Source organism: Phyllopteryx taeniolatus, chromosome 11 (genome assembly GCF_024500385.1).
Source record: "Phyllopteryx taeniolatus isolate TA_2022b chromosome 11, UOR_Ptae_1.2, whole genome shotgun sequence".
NCBI lineage: Eukaryota > Metazoa > Chordata > Actinopteri > Syngnathiformes > Syngnathidae > Phyllopteryx > Phyllopteryx taeniolatus.
This window is the reverse complement of record NC_084512.1, coordinates 2685599-2710516: the sequence shown is the minus strand read 5'-3', so window position 1 is coordinate 2710516 and position 24918 is coordinate 2685599. Positions and strand designations below refer to the sequence as shown.

General features: G+C 40.2%; 1 protein-coding gene across 2 annotated transcripts in view; it reads right to left on the bottom strand.

Annotated features, from left to right (window-relative positions):
• Nucleotides 1-13935: 13935 nt before the first annotated feature.
• The window catches only part of slc18a2 (solute carrier family 18 member 2), a 31483-nt gene continuing 20500 nt past the window's right edge, over nucleotides 13936-24918 (bottom strand). For both annotated transcript variants that reach the window (XM_061790822.1, XM_061790823.1), the window contains exons 13-16: nucleotides 24530-24593; nucleotides 24325-24444; nucleotides 18146-18279; nucleotides 13936-14640 (exon numbers count right to left, since the gene is read on the bottom strand). In XM_061790822.1, coding sequence (XP_061646806.1) covers nucleotides 14533-14640; nucleotides 18146-18279; nucleotides 24325-24444; nucleotides 24530-24593 — 426 coding nt within the window. In that variant the 3' untranslated portion in view covers nucleotides 13936-14532. The remainder of the gene's footprint in view (nucleotides 14641-18145; nucleotides 18280-24324; nucleotides 24445-24529; nucleotides 24594-24918) is intronic.

The following is a 24918-nucleotide window of genomic DNA, read 5'->3' as shown; positions in this document are numbered from 1 at the left end:
CTAAAGCTGACTGGAAGCCAGTGTAAAGACTTTAGAATTGGAGTAATATGCTCTGACCTCTTTGTTCTGGTCAGAACCAGAGCCGCAGCATTCTGAATGAGCCGCAGCTGTTTAATGCTCTTTTTAGGGAGTCCAGTCAGAAGACCATTACAATAGTGAAGTCTAGTTGAGATAAAAGCATGGATGTGCTTCTCCTGGTTTGCTTGACACATGCAAGCCTTCACTCTCGATATGTTCTTCAGATGGTAGAAGGCAGTTTCGGAAACTGATTTGATATGACTGTTTGTTAGATAAATTGTAGAAGTTATCATTTATTTGCTTAGCTTGCATTAGTATTATGGACGATTTTAGATGTCTCGCCTTCGAAAAGATGACTCAGCATCATCCGATGGAAGGGCGCCTGGACCAAGGACGTGATCGGATGTGGTCGGGTCGGGACAAGTGTTGGTCCAATATTTTGTGTTGTGTCTTATTGCTTAGAATACTATGTCTGGGAAAAACCCTCTTATTATCAAATATTATGTGTCGTGTCTTATTGTTTAGAATACTATGTCTGGGAAAAACCCTCTTATTATCAAATATTTTGTGTTGTGTCTTATTGCTTAGAACATTATGATTTGTAAATCCCTCCTATTTCAAATAAATACAGGAGCGAGGGGGGGGGATTGTTTAGAGCGTGTTGAGAGGCTGTGATCTGAACAATCTCCCATACGCCCTCCTCATGAGAAAAAGAAACCAGTGTCTTCATTCCTTTTGTGTCTATTTTTTATAATGTTGGGTAAGATAAATCCAACATTAAATTGGTCCTTCGAGCCGGATGTCAACACACCCGAGGATTCCAGTTGTGGAGCCGACTTCCAGTTAAGAGACCGTGGCACGGCAAGTAAGACCCTTTACGGGACTGGTCTTCGTTCTCCTCAACTGGGATCTGAAGGTTGAGACAATCCACAGGATTGAAGATGAGTGGTGAGTTAAATTTTAAAAAAAAATTTAGGAAAAAAGGATTAAAGAGTGAGTGAATTGCGCGACGAAGAAGTCTGCGGCAGAACAAACCTTGTGTAATACTAGTCACTGGCAAGTGGTCAGATGGACGACGGAGTCCGATAAAATCCGTGGGGACGGCGGGGTCCTGTACGTACTTAAATTCCGTATTTCTGTGTTTCTGTGTTTCCGTGTTTTCGTGTGTTTATAAAAACGTTATTAATATCGTGTGTATGTGTAAAAGTATGAATGTATAAGACTGGATTGTAAGTGACAACTGGGTTTGGAAGCAAAGGCAAGAATTCTCCGCCCCAATTGGGGTAGAAGCTTGAGAATTGCCAAAACTCAGACATTTATTGTCACCCTGTCATTTTTGAATAAAGTCAGTATTTAGGTCACTCTATGTGCAAATGAACTGACTTCCAAATTCACAAAAATGGGAATAAATAACAGTAAACTGGATCAAAAAATAGACCTAACGTGTAAAGATTGGAAATATGTTCAACTACAAAACCATTCCAAAATAGAACATTTAAACACGTGGATAACCAAATACGGTTTCGCTGGCCAGCTAAATTCGCAAAAAATAGTTCAACTTCAAAACGAAATAAAGTGTCGACACAAAAATGATATATCACAAATACAAAAAGATGGATTTGACGACTTACTCTTCTGGTTAAACATGGCGTCTGAAAGAGAAAAAGGAGGGGAAAATAAGAAACACTTAACAAATGAACAAAAAGAGCAGGAAGGTAGACATAAAAATATGTTGTTTCAAAGACAGGAAGATGACGAGACAGGACCAATAATAAGAATTAGCGAGAAAAAGATAATTGAAGAAAGTTGTAAAAAAAATAAGGAAACAAAAGCATCAGCAACCTTGCACCCGGTTTTGCCACCTCATGAAAATCCTCCAACTCAAGAGGCACAAACACAACGAATTTTACGATCGGGAGGGGTACAAATGAATTGGTCTAAAACTATGGGAGAAACATTTTCTCCCACTCCCAAAATAACAAATATAACCTCAGACGAGGGAGACATGGATTTATTTCCGATAATTGAAGTGACAAATCCAAATATACAAGAGGACCAGAAAAAAAAATATTTTGGTCTATAGGACCTGGACTAGGCGGCACGGTGACGACTGGTTAGAGCGTCTGCCTCACAGTTCTGAGGTCTGGGGTTCAATCCCCGGCCCCACCTGTGTGGAGTTTGCATGTTCTCCCCGTGCCTGCGTGGGTTTTCTCCGGGCACTCCGGTTTCCTCCCACATCCCAAAAACATGCATGGTAGGTTAATTGACAACTCTAAATTGGCCGTAGGTGTGAATGTGAGTGCGAATGGTTGTTTGTTTGTATGTGCCCTGCGATTGGCTGGCAACCAGTTCAGGGTGTACCCCGCCTCCTGCCCGATGACAGCTGGGATAGGCTCCAGCGCGCCCACGACCCTAGTGAGGAGAAGCGGCTCAGAAAATGGATGGATGGATGGACCTGGACTAATGAGGATGTGAAAAAGGCCGTAGCCGGCATCACACCTTATCAACAACAGTTAAAAAATGCTTTACATGCGAATTCGAAAGAACACATTAACAGATGGGTAGATAAACATTGGATAAACCTAGCAACTGGCCCTCTGGAGGAATATGTTAATCATGCCCTCCACGCAGAAAGAGTGTTAGACAAAAAAAAAAAAAAAAAGAGAAGATAGATGTCTTCCTCGACGAAGAAGCAGAAATATACTATCAAGGCAGAGAGAGAGATAATTTTAGAGGACGCGGCAGAGACCATGGGAGAGTAAGATATGGTAGAAATCGAAATTATTATGATAATACCATCTGTTGGTGCTGTGGAAACAAAGGCCACATTGCACGTGACTGCCCTAAAAAAAATAAAAATAAAAGAGAATACGGACAAACTACCGCATGACTAGGCCAGCCTGCTTCCCAACTCAGCAAATCCTCTTGTGTAAACATTACAGAGAATGAGGAGGTGGATTTCAATTTACAGGACATTCTGAGTTTGGACACTGAAAAACCTGAAATAACCAAATAATAATGCATTCTTTTCAGTACCAATAGAAAATTACAGTCAATTTTGGTTTGCATTCACATTTGAGAAAAAAAATATATATATACATTTACTAAATTACCGCAAGGTTACTGTGAAAGTCCAACTAATTATTCACAAGTTATGACAACACGCATGTCTTCTGGCATCTACAGATGGAGAGACATGCAAAGATTCATTGACTTTACTGCATCATCTAACAGAAGAGGGACATAAAGTTAACAAAAATAAATTGCAATGATGTAAAAGACAAGTTAAATATCTAGGCCATAATTTAAGTATAGGAGGAAGGACTATATTAGAAGACAGGAAAGCTATAGTCTTAAAAAATCCTATACCACAGACGAAGAAACATATAATAATAATTTTAAGTCTGACAAATTATTGTAGAGCATGGATTCCAAACTATGCAGAAATTGTTGCACCATTGTCAAAATTAATGTATGAAAACAACCTTAAAATGACATCACGTGTTTAATGGAGTACAGAGGCAGAAAAGGCCTTCTGTGACATTAAACAACATTTGGTGTCCAGTGCTGCGCTAGGCCTTCCAAAATGTAATGATAAAACATTCATTCAAATGGTAGATTGTAAAAGCTATTGCATGACCTCCGTACTTACACAACAATACGGTGATAAGCTAAGACCAATAGCTTATTTTTCAACTAGAGAGCAGTTCACCCTTAAGGTCCCACATACAGTGTCTGCTCTCCTATTGCAAACCAATATGGCGTTTTTATCACCGGCAAGACATTTATCTTGCATTGCCATCTTGCTGTCACAACCACATTTGACTGTTGAGCGATGCACAACCTTAAATCCAGCCACACTAATACCCTTACTTGATGAAGGCACGCAGCATGATTGACAGGAATTGGCTGAACAAGCTGCTGAATTAGTAGCATTACCCGAGGCATGCAAACTAATGATAAATAAAGATGGTACAATCTATACTGATAGCCAATATGAGTATTCCACAACAAGACCGTAATTATTGTGAAAAACAAAGTGCAAAACTACAAAATGAAATTTACATTAGCACAGAGAAAAAAAAAATTCAAAATGGGCTGCTATATTGAGCCATGCTGTGTCACATGTCTCAACCGGAGGGATGGTGGCACAGATAGATTGACACTTTACAGCCCTAAAAAAAAAAAAATAGCAGTAAGAAACACGTGGGTTCATTTAACACACTGTAAAAGAGTCATTTCAGCTGAGTACTCAAATAGGGAAGGTGAGCTAAAGTCTGATAACGGAGCGGGAGCAGATGTGTAGATTCTGAAAACGCTTGCTGGTCAGTGAAGAAAAAAGACACCAACCCTTTTAGTGAGAACTCAGCAGAAAGGCACACCCACGTTGGTTATGAGATTCGCTAAGTTGTTACGTAGCAACTTTGGCTACTATGATGTTGGTTTTGTTTTTGTGGTACATGGGACGTCCCACCCTAAATGATACAACCCATTTTTTTTTTGATAGAAAATCACCTACCAACTGGACCAATATGACAAACCCTCCATCCATTTTCTGAGCCGCTTCTCCTCACTAGGGTCGCGGGCGTGCTGGAGCCTATCCCAGCTGTCATCGGGCAGGAGGAGTACACCCTGAACTGGTTGCCAGCCAATCGCAGGGCACCTGGGAACAAACAACCATTCGCACTCACAGTCATGCCTACGGGCAATTTAGAGTCTCCAATTCATGCATGTTTTTGGGATGTGGGAGGAAACCGGAGTACCCGGGGAAAACCCACGCAGGCACGGGGAGAACATGCAAACTCCACACAGGCGGGGCCGGGGATTGAACCCAGGTCCTCAGAACTGTGAGGCTGACGCTCTAACCAGTCGTCCACCGTGCCGCTATGACAAACCCAATAATAAAAAAATTTGAATCATTAACTCGTGTCAAAAGGAGTACAGATAATGATCAAAATTGTGGGCATGGCCTCCAAACGCGGCAAAAAGGTTTAATATTTTGTGCTCCCCCAAAATCAAGCTGCTTTAATCATAATTCCATATGCGGCTCTCACCAATGATGCTCAAGAGAATGGGAAAGAAATTTAACCTAAGCAAAACGGTCCATAGTTTAATATTGAAATATGAATCAAATCACCCAATGTGTTTGATAGTGAGCTTGTGGGCATATACTTTTATATAAAAGATCCCCACTTCCAAGTAGCATTGTGTTATGGGAACCATGTTAAACCAAAAATGCCATTAAAAACTTCAAATAAAGGTGGACAAATTTTAATGGTTAACAACATAACTACTGATGATTGGTTCCTTGTTGTCACAGGAGTTTCAAGACAAAATAACAATTGGTTACTATTGATGGAACAAGCAGCAAATGTAACGAGAAAAGATTGTGTAATTTGCATGGGTCCCAGGCTTTTGTTGCGCATAGTTCCGGCACAATTATCACAAGATTGTATTATTCCATTCATGAACGCTACTGTACCAACTAAGAGGTGTAAATCATGGGATCCTATATATCCCGTAACAGAAGCAGATAAACACAAACCGATGTTTTCTACTTTAGTAGCACCAAATAATTTCACTTGTATGAACATGATTAGTAAAGGGAAAAAATTAGGACCACTGAACGACACACAGTGTAAAGTAATCTTAAAAGTCGGACCAAATTTTGTGCCAGTGTCACGGAGCGACATCTGGTGGTGGTGCGGAGATGATAGACTGTTTGACAGATTACCTAAAGATATAGCTAGATTATGCGCTATTATCACTTTGATATTGCATGTGTCAGTATACCCTATGCCTGTTCAAGATTTAATGGAAAGGGCACTAATGTTTTTGTCCAATCTAGAACATATACAAAAAAGAGATTTGTCCTGGCAAGGGCAAAATAATCCAACATACATCGACGCCATAAGTGTTCCTCGTGGGGTGGCGAATCAATACAAATTGGCTGACCAAGTTGCAGGAGGATTTGAGTCTTTCATATGCTGGTGGTGTACGATTAATACAAATGTTGATGGGATAAACTACATCCACTTCAATGTACAGAGATTAGGAAATTGGACTCAGAGTGGGTTGAAAGCTGTGCACGAGCAGCTCAAGGACGTTCCAAAGACCGCATAGCTGTCGACATGCTCCTCGCAAGAGAGGGAGGTGTTTGCGGTATGTTTGGAGAACAAACAATACTGCTTCAGATGGCAGCTTGACCAGAGCCATCGATGGTCTACGGACCCTCAATCAACACTCCTTGTGGGACAGCTCGGATGGACGTTTTTGGTAAATATAAAACCCTAATTTCACCAATATTGATATCAATTGCTGTTTTTGCAGCCATTCTGACATTATGTGGATGTTGTTGTATCCCATACATTCGGGCATTAATCAGTAAATTAATCACCACAGCCATAACCCCCATGGAGAAATCGTATGGAGCTGATGTATCCATTACTGTATGATGATAATGATGATTATGATGATAATGATGATTTTGCTTTAACTGATTTGTTTCCTGATACAGATGATTACGATGTTTAAACTACAACATTCATATATGACAAGTTTACTCTAGTGTAAATGTATTTGTTTCATAAAAATGATTCTACAGTTAAAAATCGAAATGAAGTGACTGTAAGATGATATGAGAATTTGTGCAAATACATGATAAACAGGAGGGAAATGTTAGATAAATTGTAGAAGTTATCATTTATTTGCTTAGCTTGCATTAGTATTATGGACGATTTTAGATGTCTCGCCTTCGAAAAGATGACTCAGCATCATCCGATGGAAGGGCGCCTGGACCAAGGACGTGATCGGATGTGGTCGGGTCGGGACAAGTGTTGGTCCAATATTTTGTGTTGTGTCTTATTGCTTAGAATACTATGTCTGGGAAAAACCCTCTTATTATCAAATATTATGTGTCGTGTCTTATTGTTTAGAATACTATGTCTGGGAAAAACCCTCTTATTATCAAATATTTTGTGTTGTGTCTTATTGCTTAGAACATTATGATTTGTAAATCCCTCCTATTTCAAATAAATACAGGAGCGAGGGGGGGGGGGATTGTTTAGAGCGTGTTGAGAGGCTGTGATCTGAACAATCTCCCATACGCCCTCCTCATGAGAAAAATAAACCAGTGTCTTCATTTCTTTTGTGTCTATTTTTTATAATGTTGGGTAAGATAAATCCAACATTAAATTGGTCCTAACCAGACCAGAGCCGCAGCATTCTGAATGAGCCGCAGCTGTTTAATGCTCTTTTTAGGGAGTCCAGTCAGAAGACCATTACAATAGTCAAGTCTAGTTGAGATAAAAGCATGGATGTGCTTCTCCTGGTTTGCTTGACACATGCAAGCCTTCACTCTCGATATGTTCTTCAGATGGTAGAAGGCAGTTTCGGAAACTGATTTGATATGACTGTTGAAAGTCAGGTCGGAATCTATCAGAACACCAAGGTTTTGGACTTGGTCTTTGGTTTTTAAAGAGAGTGACTCCAGGTATTTACTAACAGCAATCCTCTTCTCTTTATTGCCAAAAACAATTCTCTCCGTTTTATTGTGGTTTAATTGAAGAAAATGTTGGCTATCCAGTTATTTATCTATCTTGTAAACGTATGACATGATTTCACACGTCCCTCCTTAGTCATAAATGTAAAACATTTTCATACCAAGTGGAAACACCCTATTATATATTAAATGTGATGTATTCTAAACATTTGCCTCTTCAATATGCAATAATGTAACTAACATGTGAGGCTTATTTTTTTCCTTAAATTTAAAACACTTAAAATCCCCTTGCGCAAGAAAGATGTGCAGTAGGCAACATAGAAATATCAGACTGTCCACACTTTTCAGTTTGGTGTCAAAAATATTTAGTCTTGGCGAAGTGGAAGGCAGCAAAATGAGTTCCCATGACAGGAAAATGTGGGATTGAACACAGTAATCAACCTTTCCATCTTAACACTGGCCCTTAATTACTTTACAGATGCTAAGACAATGCACTCTCCTCATGCTTTATCAATGATAATTCCAGAAAATGTGTTTGAAAATCCATTCAAATACAGAAAAGAAAAAAGCAACGAGAAAGATTTTAAATTTCTTATGTGGAAATTTTAAAAAATAAATCACTGCTTTAGAGACACATTTGGTGTCGTACAGATATTCATATGAATCATTTATCATTTAGTATAATCCTGTGAAATGGTATTTCTCTGCCTTTATATATTATTGCAACATTATTGATATTACAACACATTCCATTAAGCTAGTTCATTCTGGTGATGTTTTCTGTTATACAGCTGAAGTTGACTTGACATACTGTCACTAACGACTTACCTGGTTGCTGACGCTATTAGCAAAATGGCCAAAACACATGTAGATGATATTCCTAGAAACATTAACTCACCACAACTTCCAACTTTCCTGATGAGTGCTTTACCAAAGCAGATGGATACTTTCTTTTTTCTTTTTCTCACTCTTAGTCCGATTTGCATAATTCCTGTTCAAATGGGCGAGGCGCAAAGTGCAGCAGCAAGCAGCCCAACCTAACCTTAAATTGTGCAATCATTCACCAACTGGCTGGAGGAGGCTTTGAATTGGGCATGTTTCTGTCTCTCTTCAACATCTCCATATTTATCTTTCCAGACACTTTTAATATGCACTCTATTTTTCCATAGTTGGTCCAATGTTTTAAATATTTGTGAGTCACAGATTTAGTTTCGCTGATCGCATGAAACCGCAGATGAAGAAAAAGCGACGGGGGGGATTGGTGGGTGTATGAGAGCACACAGGTACACATTCTTCTACGCGGGGATGTACAGTAACTAGCTAGCAGCTGCAATACTAAAATCAAGTGCGCAGCTGCAATTTGTTCTTTCTAAAATTTTGCGCCAAATCAAAGTCAAACAACTATATATATACATACATACATACATATATACATATATATATACATACATATACATACATATATATATATATATATATATACATACATACATATATATCCATCCATCCATCCATTTTCTGAGACGCTTCTCCTCACTAGGGTCGCGGGCGTGCTGGAGCCTATCCCAGCTGTCATTGGGCAGGAGGCGGGGTACACCCTGAACTGGTTGCCAGCCAATCGCAGGGCACATACAAACAAACAACCATTCGCACTCACAGTCATGCCTACGGGCAATTTAGAGTCTCCAATTAATGCATGTTTTTGGGATGTGGGAGGAAACCGGAGTGCCCGGAGAAAACCCATGCAGGCACGGGGAGAACATGCAAACTCCACACAGGCGGGGCCGGGGATTGAACTGTGAGGCTGACGCTCTAACCAGTCGTCCACCGTGCCGATATTTATATATATATATATATATATATATATATATATATTTATATATAGCCAGCCAGAGTACCTGGAGAAAACCCTCACAAGCACAAGGAGAACATGCAAACAGATTTGAATCCCAAACATCAGAACTGTAAGACGCATTTGATAACCACTCATTCACTGTGCCGTTGTTGGAAACATAACAATAATATTTTGGTACGAAAATTTAATTGTTTCCAGGGAAAAAAGAGGTCCAGCATCAACTGAATGATTGAGTGAAAGTGCCTCAATACTTTTTGTCAGTACTTATAGTGATGGTACTTTGGTTGACATGTTCAAAGTAGAAGGGTGAAGTCTAATTGCTCTTAGCCAATATTTCTTTTACAAGTACAACAAATATGATAAAATACCAACATAAAGGGACAATAATATCTGAAAAGAACATGAACGACAACAATAGCGGAACAAGAAACAAGCTCAATTAGTAGCATTATTTTCCAAACATAAATGAGGGAAAGATGCCGTGATCTTGCCTCCATCCGTGGACATTAGATAAGTTAACTTTTAGTCACATTGAGTCAAACAGTCATGAGTCAACAGAATCTAAACTTGCCTCACAAGTGGAATAGCCTTGATGGAGCTTGATTTCTTAATGGCTCACTTTTATGTTGTAGTGCGTTTCACGAAGTTCGAACAACTGACATTCTTCTAAGACACATTTTTCAAAATGAGAAGACCAAAAATACTCAGTAGACAGAACATCTGCTCGTCAGTTTTCAACCAGTAGGCTTCGTAGCCAGAAAGCACATCATTGTTGGTGCACAAAAATATGATCGTGACTATGTGCAGTACAATAGTTGGCTAATACACAATAAGGCATGATATGCTCATACAACCCCAATTCCAATGAAGTTGGGACGCTGTCTTAAACATAAATAAAAACAGAATATAATGATTTTCAAATCATGTTCAACCTATATTTAATTGAATACACTACAAAGAGAAGATATTTAATGTTCAAACTGATAACCTTTATTGTTTTTAGCAAATAATCATTAACTTAGAATTTTATGGCTGCAACACGTTCCAAAAAAGCTGGGAGAGGTGGCAAAAAAGATTGAGAACGTTGAGGAATGCTCATCAAACACCTGTTTGGAACATCCCACAGGTGAACAGGCTAATTGGGAACAGGTGGGTGCCATGATTGGGTATAAAAGGAGCTTCCCTGAATTGCTCCGTCATTCACAAGTAAAGATGGGGGGAGGTTCACCTTTTTGTGAACAAGTGCGTGAGAAAATAGTCGAACAGTTTAAGGACAATGTTCCTCAACATACAATTGCAAGGAATTTAGGGATTTCATTCTGCACCTGTTATAACAGCGTGGTTTCGTAGTACAACCCCAATTCCAATGAAGTTGGGACGTTGTGTTAAAATAAAAACAGAATACAATGATTTGCAAATCCTGTTCAACATATATTTAATTGAATACACTACAAAGACAATATATACAAGGAATTTAGGGATTTCATCATATACAGTCCATAATATCATCAAACGTTTCAGAGAATCTGGAGAAATCACTGCATGTAAGCGGCAAGGCCGAAAACCAACATTGAATGCCCGTGACCTTCAATAAGTACAGTTTGGCGCTACATCAGTAAGTGCAACTTGAAACTCTACTATGCAAAGCAAAAGCCATTTATCAACAACACCCAGAAACGCTGCCGGCTTCTCTGCGCCGAGTTCATCTAAGATGGATTGATGCAAAGTGGAAAAGTGTTCTGTGATCCGACGAGTGCACCTTTCAAGTTGTTTTTGGAAATTGTGGACGTCGTGTCCTCCGGGCCAAAGAGGAAAAGAACCATCCGGACTGCTATGGACGCAAAGTTTATCTGTGATGATATGGGGCTGCGTTAGTGCCAATAGCATGGGTTACTTACACATCTGTGAACGCACCATTAATGCTGAAAGGTACATACCGGTTTTGGAGAAACATATGCTGCCATCCAAGCAATGTCTTTTTCATGGACGCTTCTCCTTATTTCAGCAAGACAATGCCAAACCACATTCTGCACGTGTTACAACAGCGTGGCTTCGTAGTAAAAGAGTGCAGGTACTAGACTGGCTTGCCTGCAGTCCAGACCTGTCTCCCATTGAAAATGTTTGGCGCATTATGCAGCATAAAATACGACAACGGAGACCCCGGACTGTTGAACAGCTGAAGCTGTACATCAAGCAAGAATGGGAAAGAATTCCACCTACAATGCTTCAACAATTAGTGTCTTCAGTTCCCAAACGTTTATTGAATTGTGTTAAAAGAAAAGGTAATGTAACACAGTGGTAAACATGAACCTGTCCCAGCTTTTTTGGAACGTGTTGCAGCCATAAAATTCCAAGTTAATGATTAATTGCTAAAAACAATAAAGTTTAACAGTTTGAACATTAAATATCTTCTCTTTGTAGTGTATTCAATTAAATATAGGTTGAACATGATTTGCAAATCATTGTATTCTGTTTTTATTTATGTTTAACACAACGTCCTAACTTCATTGGAATTGGGGTTGTACAATGCAAATACTCCAGTTATGGATTCTGCAACACATACTATATGACACTTATCAATGATCCAAATAGAGGGAACGGCTGGTGTGTTTGAATGTGTTTGAAGAATTAATGGTGTAAGGCAGATATTGTTTTGTAAACATCAGCCCTGCTGCAATATCTTCTGAGGTGACATTGGCAGATTGTCTAACACCTGAATCATTAGTGTACAAAAGTTAATGATGTCCCATGATAAATCCAGAATAGGGATAAGATATCCGGCCAACATTTTAAGATTAGCAACAATAAGTTACAGCACGGGTCGCTATATACAGTATTGTATGTACAGGGTCTCCGAACTCCACACTTCCTTTTTTAACATTTTGTTTCAGGTGTCATTCAGAGGCCAACAGCATTTGACATCTTAGGCTTTGTGGTTTTCGTCAGCATATCCTTCCCTTGCCCATGTATTGACATAGAAGCAGGGCTGCAAAATTGACTTCAAGTTGTTCAGAGGCTACTCAGGAATGTGAGGTCGAGAGAGGTAAAGCTTTATCACTCTCCGAAAAATCTGCTGAATTGAGCTGTTGTTGATGCTGCGTTACAGTGCAGCTCTCCTGATAGACCTTCTTTGCCTTTGCACTCATGCCTGGTCAAGTAGTTCAGTGTTTTCATCAATGGTGATCGTAGCAGGCCTTTCGCTGCATGGTTTGTCAAGAACAGATCCTTGAGAAACTTGTCATGGATAGCGTAAATTGTACTATGCGTTGGAGCATTTTGAAGGCCCTAATGCTTCTCAAACTGTTGCTGAACTGCAGTTGGGGACAAGAAAACTTGTTCAAACTAGTTCAAAGTTCAGTTCACCGTTCCAAAAATGAACTAGGTCATAGTTATTTTTTGTTTTTTCTCAGTATGTTGAAGACTGGCTACTCCCCTTAAAATACTGTACTGGCATTTCATTTTCCTATTGTTGCTAGCCATTCAGTCCACACAAGTAGCCAGCTGCAGCTTTCACCCTGCAATCTCAAAAATATGAGGAAAAACGTGTTGCTTGAATGAAACTTTTTAAAATGAGGAATTCAAACCAACAGGAGTTTTCTCCTTAATGTGCAAACAAAAACACACAACACAGTATTAGAGGAACAATGTGAAAGGACATTGGTAACTTTGCATTCCTTGCAGCTCTGGCTGACAATATTAACAAAATATTTTATCTATTCTTATATTACAAAACAAAAATAAATTCCATGTCATCGCAGTTTTAAGTAAAGTATTCTTATACAAATAAGTTTCCTAGTATTAAATTTTTATAACTATGTACTGTATTACAAAAGAACCACCGAAGAACACTTTCACTCCCATTTATGCAGTGTCCCTGAACGCACCTCGGGTTCTCACGCAGCTGCGACATGCTTTTCGTGAATGGCGGCGGTGGCCGCACTGAATTGATTGCCAAATACAGCGTTTATCTGCCGACATATGAAGGCTCGTATATAGTGTGTTCAGAGGGGTTTGTCCTGGAAGTCTCTAAACAAAACTGGCACTCTTGAATGAAAATGAACTTTCGTTCAAAAACCGTTCTTTGACGCCAGAATGAGCTCATTCATGTCTGTCCAAATGATATCTGAAATGAAATAGAAAAAAGGAAGTGTATCGTGACTTTTGCGACACCCTGTATTTCTAGCAAGTTTTAATACTTATGCTTTTATGTTTTTTTTTTTTTTTTTAAAACGATCACATTTGACTACTTGCCTTTGGTTTGTATGTTTGTCAAACTTAATTTGGGTGTACGGTGGCTGCAATTCATATATACTTATAAAGAATACCCCAAAAAATCAACAAAAGAATAACACAAAAACATCCAGTTTGTCCTCCCTTACCCGTTATTCTCATATTACCGACCGTAGTGTTGGATTTTAGTTGTACAATGTAATTGTGGACATTTTGACCATTATCATTTTTCTTTACTTATGTTTGTAAAAAAATAAATAAAATAAAAGGCATTATCCACTAACACATGCGCCAGGCCTTTGAAATAAACAGGTGACCTACAGTATGACAATACTTTTTTTCCACTTTTATTTCCCATGTTCTATCTGCGCATACAATTATAATTCAAACAGTAACAAATTCAGCACGTGTTGGGTTTGACCCTACACTCAATAGTTTCACGGTACTCCCACTCAATAAGTAGGTCATATAACTGTCACTGACACAATCATCCACAATTTTAGGCAATTGAAGCTAGAGGGAAAAACATCACATGCAAATTGGAAGTATTGGAAACACGGGACAAAAAAAAAGCCTTTCCATGACATCAAACAGACATGAATTCGGTGACTATTTGAAATAATTAGTCAACATTTTCTTCAGAACACTTCTACTGTCTACAAAGTGCTTTTTAAAAAAGCTGTCTATAACAAATAAGGCTGTTGGCTGTTACACGGTGCGCTTGCAAACAGATGAAGATCCACTTTGGTTTTCCTTGGTACAAGCGCTAATAAGACAATGAACAGAGAAGACTGAACCCAAGATATTCACATAGAAACATCTTGGCTGCTTTGTTTTGTTGGTGTTTTTTTTCTGTGTACCTTGGTTTTATACAACAAAATAGATCCTCTGAACCCTTGTTCATGTTACCCTGCATGGCTGATTCCTCTTAGTCATAATCATCATAATCCGGATCCATGTTTTCACCTTGATAGTAATTTCCCTGCGTGGAGTAGGACCTTGTCTTCATTGAACAGTTGGTGTCCATCAAAATAGCCTGAAAGAAAGAAAATGTGGATTCATCTATGACAGTAGATGTATGATTGTAGTGCTGGTGTCAGGCCAAAAATTTGTATGTACAAATTTGATCAATTTCATATTTTTTGATCACAAATCGATACTATTGGTCAGTCCCCGGTGGGTATGTTACTATTATTATTATTATTTTTTTTTTTTACAAATTATTGACCAATATGACGTGTTGAAAATGGTGATGTTTTTGAAGCTGCGAGGTTTCTGCCTAATTCCAGTGATTTCTTAGTTCACAGAAATACAAGTGCAGCTTTACACGCACGCACACACCCACCCACACACACACACACGCACACACGCACACACACACACAATCGATCGATCTATCTATCTCTATCTATACACAGTATACGACTATACACATACAGTATGAGGTGGTTGGATTCTTTGGGAGGTGGTGTCTGATTTTTATCCAGATCCAAATAACTCCAAATTTATTTCACACCCTTCTGCAAAGTTTCACAGAAAACAGCTGTGTAATTTTAGGGTAATCCTGCCCAAAACACAAACAAACAATTAGCGATTAAGACAAACTAACTCTATTGGAGCCGGTATTCTCACCACCACCACCAATGAACTACCATTTGCTTCAAAAAGAACACACCCAAACAAAAATGCTTACGAGAAAATCAAGAAGGTCAAGAAGGATCTGAGTCCATGTACAGACAGAAGAAATGACTGTAATGCTACACTGGCCAATCAACAGACAGTAGAAGGGACTGTAACTCTAGACTGGCAGACTAGGGTGGTGGTCCCTCTTTTTAGGGGAGGAGACCAGAAGGCGTGCAGTATCCAACTACAGGGTTATTCCATTCACACGATGGAGAACCTCAGATCCGGCAGGTACAATGTGTAACATTGGCCCAGCTCTATAGCCTCACAAGGATATTGATGGGTGCACCTTTATATGATTTGAGGACTTAAAGAAGACATTCACTTGTGTCCCCCATGATGTTCTTTGGGGAGTGCTCAAGGAGTGCAGGTCTGGGGCCTGGTTCTGTGGGCCATTCCATCTTTTACAATCAGACTGGGAGCTTGGTTTGCATTGCTGGCACTGGCAGTTAAACGTCTTCACTGAGGACGATGCATTTTGGCAGACTGCCCTTTTTTACCTGCTCTGTTTATTATCTTCATTGACAGAATTTCTAGGCCAGCGTGTTCTGTCCTCTTGCAGACAAAGTCGTCTGATTGCCTAATCAAAATATGACCTTCAGTGTTTTTTCGGGCGTTTTTAGTGTTAAGCCTCTAGTATGAGAATGTTAGATGGCACTAGTGCTCAAAATAGATAAAGAAACGTGTATACCGTATTTTTATACCGCACTTAAAATCCTTAAATTTTCTCCAAAAGCGACAGTGCGCCTTATGTATGAAATCTGGTTGTGCTTACTGACCTCGAACCAATTTTATGTGGCGCTCAGAAATGTGTCAAAATATTTTAGTATGACTTTGGTAAACTACGAAGCCGGACTGTCGGAGCATTACGGAGTAATACTCGCGGAGTAATACTTACTGTACTTCAACATAATATTATGGTGTGTGTATAAGTGACTTATCTGACTGTTTTGTTTCGCTGAATGCGCCTTATAATCCGGTGCGCCTTATGTATAAAACAGACCCGTTCATTGATAGTGTGCCTGCGCCTTATACATCACGGAGTCCTCAAATCATATAAAGGTGCACCCATCAATTTCCTTGTGAGGCTATAGAGCTGGGCCAATGTTACACATGACTACGTTATTCACAAAATGGATGCACACACATATGGAGGAGTAAGCAGGACACAGAGACTGCCTGCAACACCACAGTGCAACAGTTCATGTTACATATACACATCAAACACATTTTGACAAATTGTATGGCCAGATTGCGCTCTAATAATGAGTCGATAAGGACAACTCTTTTTTTTGGGGGGGGGGAAGTGGACTTGCCGCTGGAATGTTTATTGAACCCCTGTACACAATTCCTGGAAGGAACATTGGGCTGGACTTTCTGGAAGGACTTCAACAAATTAGCTGACATGTATAAAAATGAGTCTAATCCTGTACTCTCTCGGTTTTATTGCAATTAAACTCATTTGAATCCTCAAGTCCAAGTCTTTACACAAGTTTATGTCATATTGTATAAATGTTTGGGAAGACATTTGCTCTAACACTCCTAATAGCAGGCCATGGCGCTCAGCCAGAAAAAGGTGTATTGTGCCCACCAGGTTGGGATTGAAGTTTTGCCTTAGGTGCTATACTATAAAGTATCTTGGGGTCTTGTTCATCAAAGAGGTATATAGATTATGATTGACAGACTGAGCATTCCAGTGTCCGCAGAATTGCATCAACTATCAGACTGTAGAGAGAGCTTTGCCAAAAGGTAAATGTCTCAATTTACTGACCAATTTATGTCCCAACCTTCATATGGTCACATGAATTGGGTACTGAGTGAAAGGACAAGGTTGAGGATATGAGCAGTGGAAATGAGTTTTCTTCTCAGCGTGTCTCAGCTCACCCTTGGAGATAAGGATGAAGTGCTTGGCTATTCCGGAGGGATTCAAAGTACAGACGCTGCCCCTGAAAATTAATATGAGCTAGTTATTTGGAGAGTTATTTTGGATGGCTGCTGGACCTTGGTAAGGTGTTCCAGGCATATTCAAGAGAACAGGGAGACATCGGGGAAGACCTAGGACATGCTCATGCGACTATTGCTTACAGCAGAAAAACGGATAAATGGAGTAGGAGCTACATAGGCGATACATTGGTTGCTATTGGTGATGAGATACAACTGTTGCAAAAAAGTGCATAGAGGGTTTGTTTCAAAGTCCCATACCATTGGGACTGGTTGGAGGGGAGAGGGGGGGGGGGGGAAGACAAGAGGCAGAGCATGGATAAGGGAGTATTACATTTCATCCAGATGTAACATAGAGCCCTATGAATACTTCTGGAAGATAGTTTTCTGGGGTGAACTGCGTTTCTCACCACATCTCATAGAGGAAGTGCCTGACAGGGTGGTGTGGCTTTCGTTGATCGGTAAGCCAAATACGACCACTCTTTTTTTGAAAAATGGTCACTAGAGGGGTTAAAAAATTGCTAAATATTGCGACAAAGTTGCTATGTTGGCAACATCGGTGTCAGGGCTGCTACCTCAGCACCTTGAACTCCTCCTTCTTTTGGGAGTGTGTGTGTGTGTGTGTGTGTGTCTCCCGCGTCCCGAACCCTAACAATTGGTGGTTAATGTGTGTGTGTCAATATGACTTTAATTTGTCCATTATCTATTCCTATCAGAAAGAGTCAGATATGATGATACATATTTTATATTTTCGCATAAATGCTCCTTCAAGTTCATAAGATATAAATCTTTAATAATTGTATCCACTATGGCGTTTTTGCGGAAACATGAGTCTTTTTAACATGATAATGCAGTGTTGGTAATTTTCTTGAACTAGATTTCAGGACTACAGTATTTCTCCATGTTTGAAATCTTACAATTTTTTCCTCTTGTCCAGGTGGGTTCCTGAGGAAGAGGCAAAGGGGGGCAAATAAAATGTCCACTATTCCAATAATGGTCATCAACCAAGGGAAGCCAATACTTTCAGCTATGGAGCCTCCGATAGATGGCCCTAAAACAGAAGAAGATCAATGTGATAATTGCCACTTTGTTTAAAGAAACATTACACTACACAGCTTAAACTGACTGTTAGTAACTCAATCTGAAAAGCTTGAATGATTGTGGGTTTCAAACAAGCAGCCAATGAAACAAGCACGAAAAAAAAGAATTTGTTGCTAAGTTGTCCTCTCAATGTACTTCCCATGAACTGTTGAGGTGCTACCTAATTAAGGCACCAATGGACCAACTGCTCTGCTTATGGGGTGCCATTTGTAAAGCGCCTGACGTGGAAAATAACAGCAACATTTTGTCACATTTAGCTTCAAACAATGACAATATTTGTCAACATTAATAATTGAATCCAAATATGAAACGTTACACCTAAATGTTAAATCTAAATGGTAAATATATATCTACAAACCCCTATTCCAATGAAGTTGGGACGTTGTGTAAAACCTAAATAAAAACAGAATACAATAATCCTTTTCAACCTATAGTCACTTACTACTGTTTTTTTGTTTTTGTTGCAAATATTAACCAATTTTGAATTTGATGCCTGCAACATGTTCCAAAAAAGTTAGGACAGGGGCATGTTTACCTCTGTGCTACATCACCTTTTCTTTTAACAACACCCAATAAGCGTTTGGGAATTGAGGACACTAATTGTTGAGGCTTTGTATTTGGAATTCTTTCCCATTTTTGCTTGATGTACAACTTCAGTTGCTCAACTATCCGGGGTCTTTGTTGTCCTATTTTGCACTTCATAATGTATCACAGATTTTCAATGGGAGACAGGTTTGGACTGTTGGCAGGCCAGTCTAGCACTTGCACTCTTTTACTGCGAAGTCAGCTAACACTAAATAAACTAATAGCTGATACGCAAATTAAAACTGCTGATACCTGGAAGTATCAAAATAAAAGCTCAACGTCAGCATGTTTGCCCTGTCAAATAACGTATAAAATGTATAATGTATAAAAATAAACATCTTAAATGCACTCTTGGGCAAACTGTAGATTATCATAATAACTACCTGAAATAATTAATTTGGATAAACTTTATTTGACGAGTACTTTGTGTTTGTAGTCTCTTTTATTGTGGTGTTTCCGGTTATTTACATATAAACTAGATATTTAGTTCCACTCGAAACACTTAGATTTAACATTTATATTTATATTTAAGTTTTAGATATTTATTTAACGTTTAGTTTTAACATTTAGATGTAACAATTAATATTTGGATTTAACTATTTAAATTGTACCTGTGCAGAAAAGTCACTCTCAAAAATTCACGTTTTTAAACACGATTTGAAACTAAGTTTAACAAAATGTTGCTGTTATTTTCAGCCTCAGCCGCTTTACACCCCATACTCTGGAGCATGACACTTCTTGTCTCAAAACCTGCTAGTGAGTTGTCCTAATTAACAAGCATGGGAAGAATATCTATTTACCGTTGAAGTATGTCTGCTTAGCTACCATACATTGTGCTACTTGTAGGGCCACTTATGGCCTCTTTGATTGTTTATTTTTCTGTTTACTGATTATGTCACAAAATATATACAAAATATCCACCAGTTTAGAGTATACCTCATTTGACATTTGCTTTCTTTATTCTTCATTGTGGAAGGAACAGAAGCACATGTGCAGATTGTCTGTCCGATTCACTGTCTACATGCTGCATTAGCTGGACTTGTAACCTCATTATCAGGGTGTTAGAAAAATTCAAATTCAACTAAGGTGTTTATATGGGCCTGGTCTATTGTCAGGTGGACAGTCCCAATAATTAGATTTTCTAATGCCATGTAAAAAGATCATCTGTCCTCAGAGAGGACAATCGTTCCTCGGGATACAGTCCATCCATTTTTTGTAGTGCTTGTCTTCAAGGTTGCAGGTGAGCTGGAGCCTGTCCCAACTGACTTAGTGCTCGAGGCGGGTTACACCCCTGACCGGTTGCCCAATTAACAGGCACCTATAGTCAACAGCCATTCTTACACACATTCACACTTATGGACAATTTAGAGTCTTTACTCTCCCAATATGGATGTTTTTGGAAAGTGGGAGGAGGCAGAGTACCAATAGAAAACCAACACAAGCACAATGACAACATGCAAACTTTGCACAGGAAGGCTGGAACCAAGATTCGGACCAAGAACTGTGAGGCATAAGTCATTTCATGACTTTATATATACATCGGCTGAAATAAGTATTTCACACATCACCATTTTTCTCACTAAATCTATTTCCAATGGTGCTATTGACATGAAATTTTCACCAGATGTTGATAACAACCCAAGTAATCATGTATGTATGGAGAAACTAGTCGCATGCATTGCTCCGATGTAATTTTGGCCCATTCCTCCACACAAGCAGTATTCAAATCTTGAAGGTTCTGTGGGCTTCTTTTATGGACCTTGAGTTTCAGTTCTTTCCATAGATTTTCGATTGGATTCAAGTCAGGTGAGCGGCTGGGCCATTCTAGCAGCTTTATTTTTTTTCTTTGAACCCAACTGAGAATTTCCTTGGCAGTATGATTTGGATCATTATCCTGCTGAAATGTCCACCCTTGTTTCATTTTCATCATCCTCGTAGATGGCAGCAGAATTATTTTGTCAAGAATGTCTTGGTACATTAGCCCATTCATCCTTCCTTCAATAATGTGAAGTTTACCAGTACCATTTGCTGAGAAACAGCCCCACACCATCATGTTTCCACCTCTGAACTTCACTGTTTGTGAGGTGTTTTTAGGGTGATGTGCAGTGCCATTTCTCCTACAAACGTGGTGTGCATTATGGCATCCAAAGAGTTAAATTTTGCTTTCACATGATTTTTTTGCAATCGGGTATTGCGTGGTGAGCGTGCATACAGGTCATGGCGGTGGAGTACATCACTCACTGTTTTCTCTTGTGACAACAGTACCTGCTAATTCCAGGTCTTTTTGAAGCTCTCCACAGGTGGTCCTTGGCTCTTGGAAAACTCTTCTGATAATTCTATGCACTCCTCAGTCACAAATCTTGCGAGGAGCACCTGATCGAGGCAATTTTATGGTGGTATGATTAGCTTTCCACTTAGGTATTATGTCCAAAACCGTGCTCACTCACTGGAACATTCAGAAGCTGAGATATGCGCCTGGAGGACGCATATCAGAGCGGGGACAGGGCCCTGTATAATCGAGCTAGAAACCAGCTGACTAAAGAAATTAACATTGCAAAGAGGAACTATGCAGCAAAGTTGGAAAAACAGTTTAGCGCAAGCAACTCTAAATCAGTCTGGCATGCATTCCAATCGCTGACTAATTACAAGCGACGATCCCCCCCAAGCTGAGAACAATAGCACACTAGCCAACGACTTGAATACCTTCTACTGCAGATTTGAAAAGGACAGTTTCACACCACACACCCACCCGGCCGCACCCGCGACCACAATCACACCTCTGACTTCTGCGTTAACCATCCATGAACAGGATGTGAGACGCATCTTCAAACAACAAAAGATTAACAAAGCGGCAGGCCCGGACCATGTGTCCCCATGCGTGGACCAGCTCGCTCCAGTCTTCACTCAGATCTTCAATAGATCTCTGGAAATGTGTGAAGTTCCATCCTGTTTCAAACACTCCACCATCATTCCAGTCCCCAAGAAACCTGCAATCTCGGGTCTGAATGACTACAGGCCTGTCGCTTTGACATCTGTGGTCATGAAGTCCTTTGAACGTCTCGTGCTGGACCACCTCAAGAGTGTCACAAGTCCCCTGCTGGACCCCCTGCAGTTTGCCTACCAAGCGAACAGTTCTGCGGATGACGCAGTCAACATGGGACTGCACTTCATCCTAGAACACCTCAACAGTGCAGGGACCTACGCGAGGATCCTGTTCATGGACTTCAGCTCAGCGTTCAACACTATCATCCCTGAACTCCTTTCATCCAAGCTTCTCCAGCTCAGCGTCTCACCTGCCATCTGCCAGTGGATTTACAGCTTTCTGGGCAGGACACAGCAGGTCAGGCTGGGGGAGGCCACCTCATCCACACACAGCATCAGCACTGGGGCGCCTCAAGGTTGTGTCCTCTCTCCGCTGCTCTACTCTCTCCACACGAACGACTGCACCTCAGCGAACCCGACTGTCAAACTCCTGAAGTTTGCAGATGACACCACTGTCATCGGCCTCATCAAGGACGGTGACGAGTCTGCATATCGACAGGAAGCGGAGCGGCTGGAGCTGTGGTGCGGCCGACACAACCTGGAGCTGAACACGCTCAAGACTGTAGAGATGATCGTGGACTTCAGGAGGCATCCTTCGCCACAGCTGCCCCTCACGTTGTCCAGCTGCCTTGTGTCAACCGTCGAGACCTTCAAGTTCCTGGGAATTACAATCTCTCAGGACCTGAAGTGGGCGACCAACATCAACTCCGTCCTCAACAAGGCCCAGCAGAGGATGTACTTCCTGCGGCTTCTGAGAAAGCACGGCCTGCCACCGGAGCTCCTGAGAAAGTTCTACACAGCGGTCATCGAATCAGTCCTGTGTTCTTCCATCACAGTCTGGTTTGGTGCTGCTACAAAAAAGGACAAACTCCGACTGCAACGGACAATCAAAACTGCTGAAAGGATTGTCGGTACCCCCCTACCCACCCTTGAGGACTTGCACGCTGCCAGAACTAAGACAAGGGCGTGCAAAATCCTCTCGGACCCGCCGCACCAGCTCTTCCAGCTCCTTCCCTCAGGTAGGCGCTACCAATCAATGGAAACTAGAACTAGTAGACATTCCAACAGCTTCTTCCCTCTTGCGATCAACTTCTTAAACACCTAACCTATAATTCCATTACAACAAGATGGCAATTTTTTGACTTGAGTTCGTTGTCACATTTCTGTCGGGCCAATTATGTATTACTCGTGCACTCACTGTAGTTGTCTCGCCATGTTGCACTATTTGCACATACTGGCCACTCATGCCAGAGTAGCATCTGCTCCATTTGCACACTGATTGAGGAGTATCTGTAACATTTGCACAACCAACATTGTCCCAGATTATCGCACTACTCGTCACTTTAAACCGCAAACACTCCTTGAAGTCATTGCACCGGACTATTGCAATATTAGTCATTCGAACTGCTCTAAGTGCTAGAGGACTCTGCATCTTTTTGCACAATTGTTTTTTGTCAATGTCTTTGTCTCCAAAGTGTTCTGTAAATTGACTGTCTGTTGTACTAGAGCGGGTCCAACTACCGGAGACAAATTCCTTGTGTGTTTTGGACATACTTGGCAAATAAAGATGATTCTGATTCTGATTCTGGAACCAATGCCACCGTTATGTTTTGTTTTACTTTGCCATGGCCTTGAGACAGCTCTCTGCTCTTACCCATCATGAGATGTGTCTTGACTCACACCTTGGCAATGAGACCTTTTTGTGGGCCATCAATTTGGACTGAACCAGCTGATATCCATTTGCACTGACAAGTGGCTGGATTGCTGTTTGATTATTGATAGATTTTAGGTGTTGTCTTGGCTTTCCATGCCTTTTTGCACCTCCCTTTCTGCATGTGTTCAATACTTTATCCCTATGTCATTTCACATTATTACACACAACTTCTGATTTTATTTGTTCTACTTTCTTTGTATGTATGGATTACTTGGGTTGTTCCCAACATTTGGTGAAATTTTCAGGTCAATAGCACCTTTGGTAGTATATTTAGTGAGAGAAATGGTGACGTGTTAAACACATATTTCAGCCGCTCTGTGTGTGTGCGTCTGTGTGTGTATGTGTGTATATATAGTATAGTATAATAACATGAAAAAAACAAAAATAAATGAACACATAAATAAAATACTGTGGCTATATTAATGTTGGTGGGAAGAAGTGGCAGTGGGGTGATCAATACAAGCATTTAAAAAAGTGAACATCAACTCGGGATGAAAAAAAACCTTTTGGTATGCAAATAAAGAATGAGTTCAGCTTCAACACTGTATTTCTTTACAGCTAGCTGTTGCTAGCTGCAAAATGGAAACAAAGCCCTCTGGGGTGGTTCAGTGTCATAAAATTGCAAGTTCCAAGGTATTGTGTCTTCCTGCTTACCGAGCGCAAACCCCATGCAAAAAGCCACATCAGCAATGGCGTACACACTTCCATAAACTGACACATGCCGCAAGTCAACCAAGTATCCCATTATAGGCATCATAGAAGAGTCCACCATACCTGTAACAAATTTTTAACAGGTTACAGATTCAGCGTGGCATATGGAGCTGGCAGTATTATTATTTTATATATTTTACATACTTACCAATGGCAAACCCAACCCCGAAGTTTGGGAGAATGAGACCATAGATATCCCTTGCAAATGGAACCTACAATAAGTAGATATCAAGTCACAAAATAAAAATCCAAACAATAATATATATATATATATATATATATATATATATATATATATATATATATATATATATATATCCATGAGTCACTGATGGTTAGTGGTACAGGTACACCTGGCTTTGGGGCAGGCAGCGTGGGTTCAGTTCCCACTCAACATCAATAATAATAATAATAATAATAATAATAGAGTGGCGGCACAGTGGGGACTGGTTAGAGGGTCTGCTTCACAGTTCTGAGGACCGGGGTTCAATCCCTGGCCCCGCCTGTGTGGAGTTTGCATGTTCTCCCCGTGCTTGC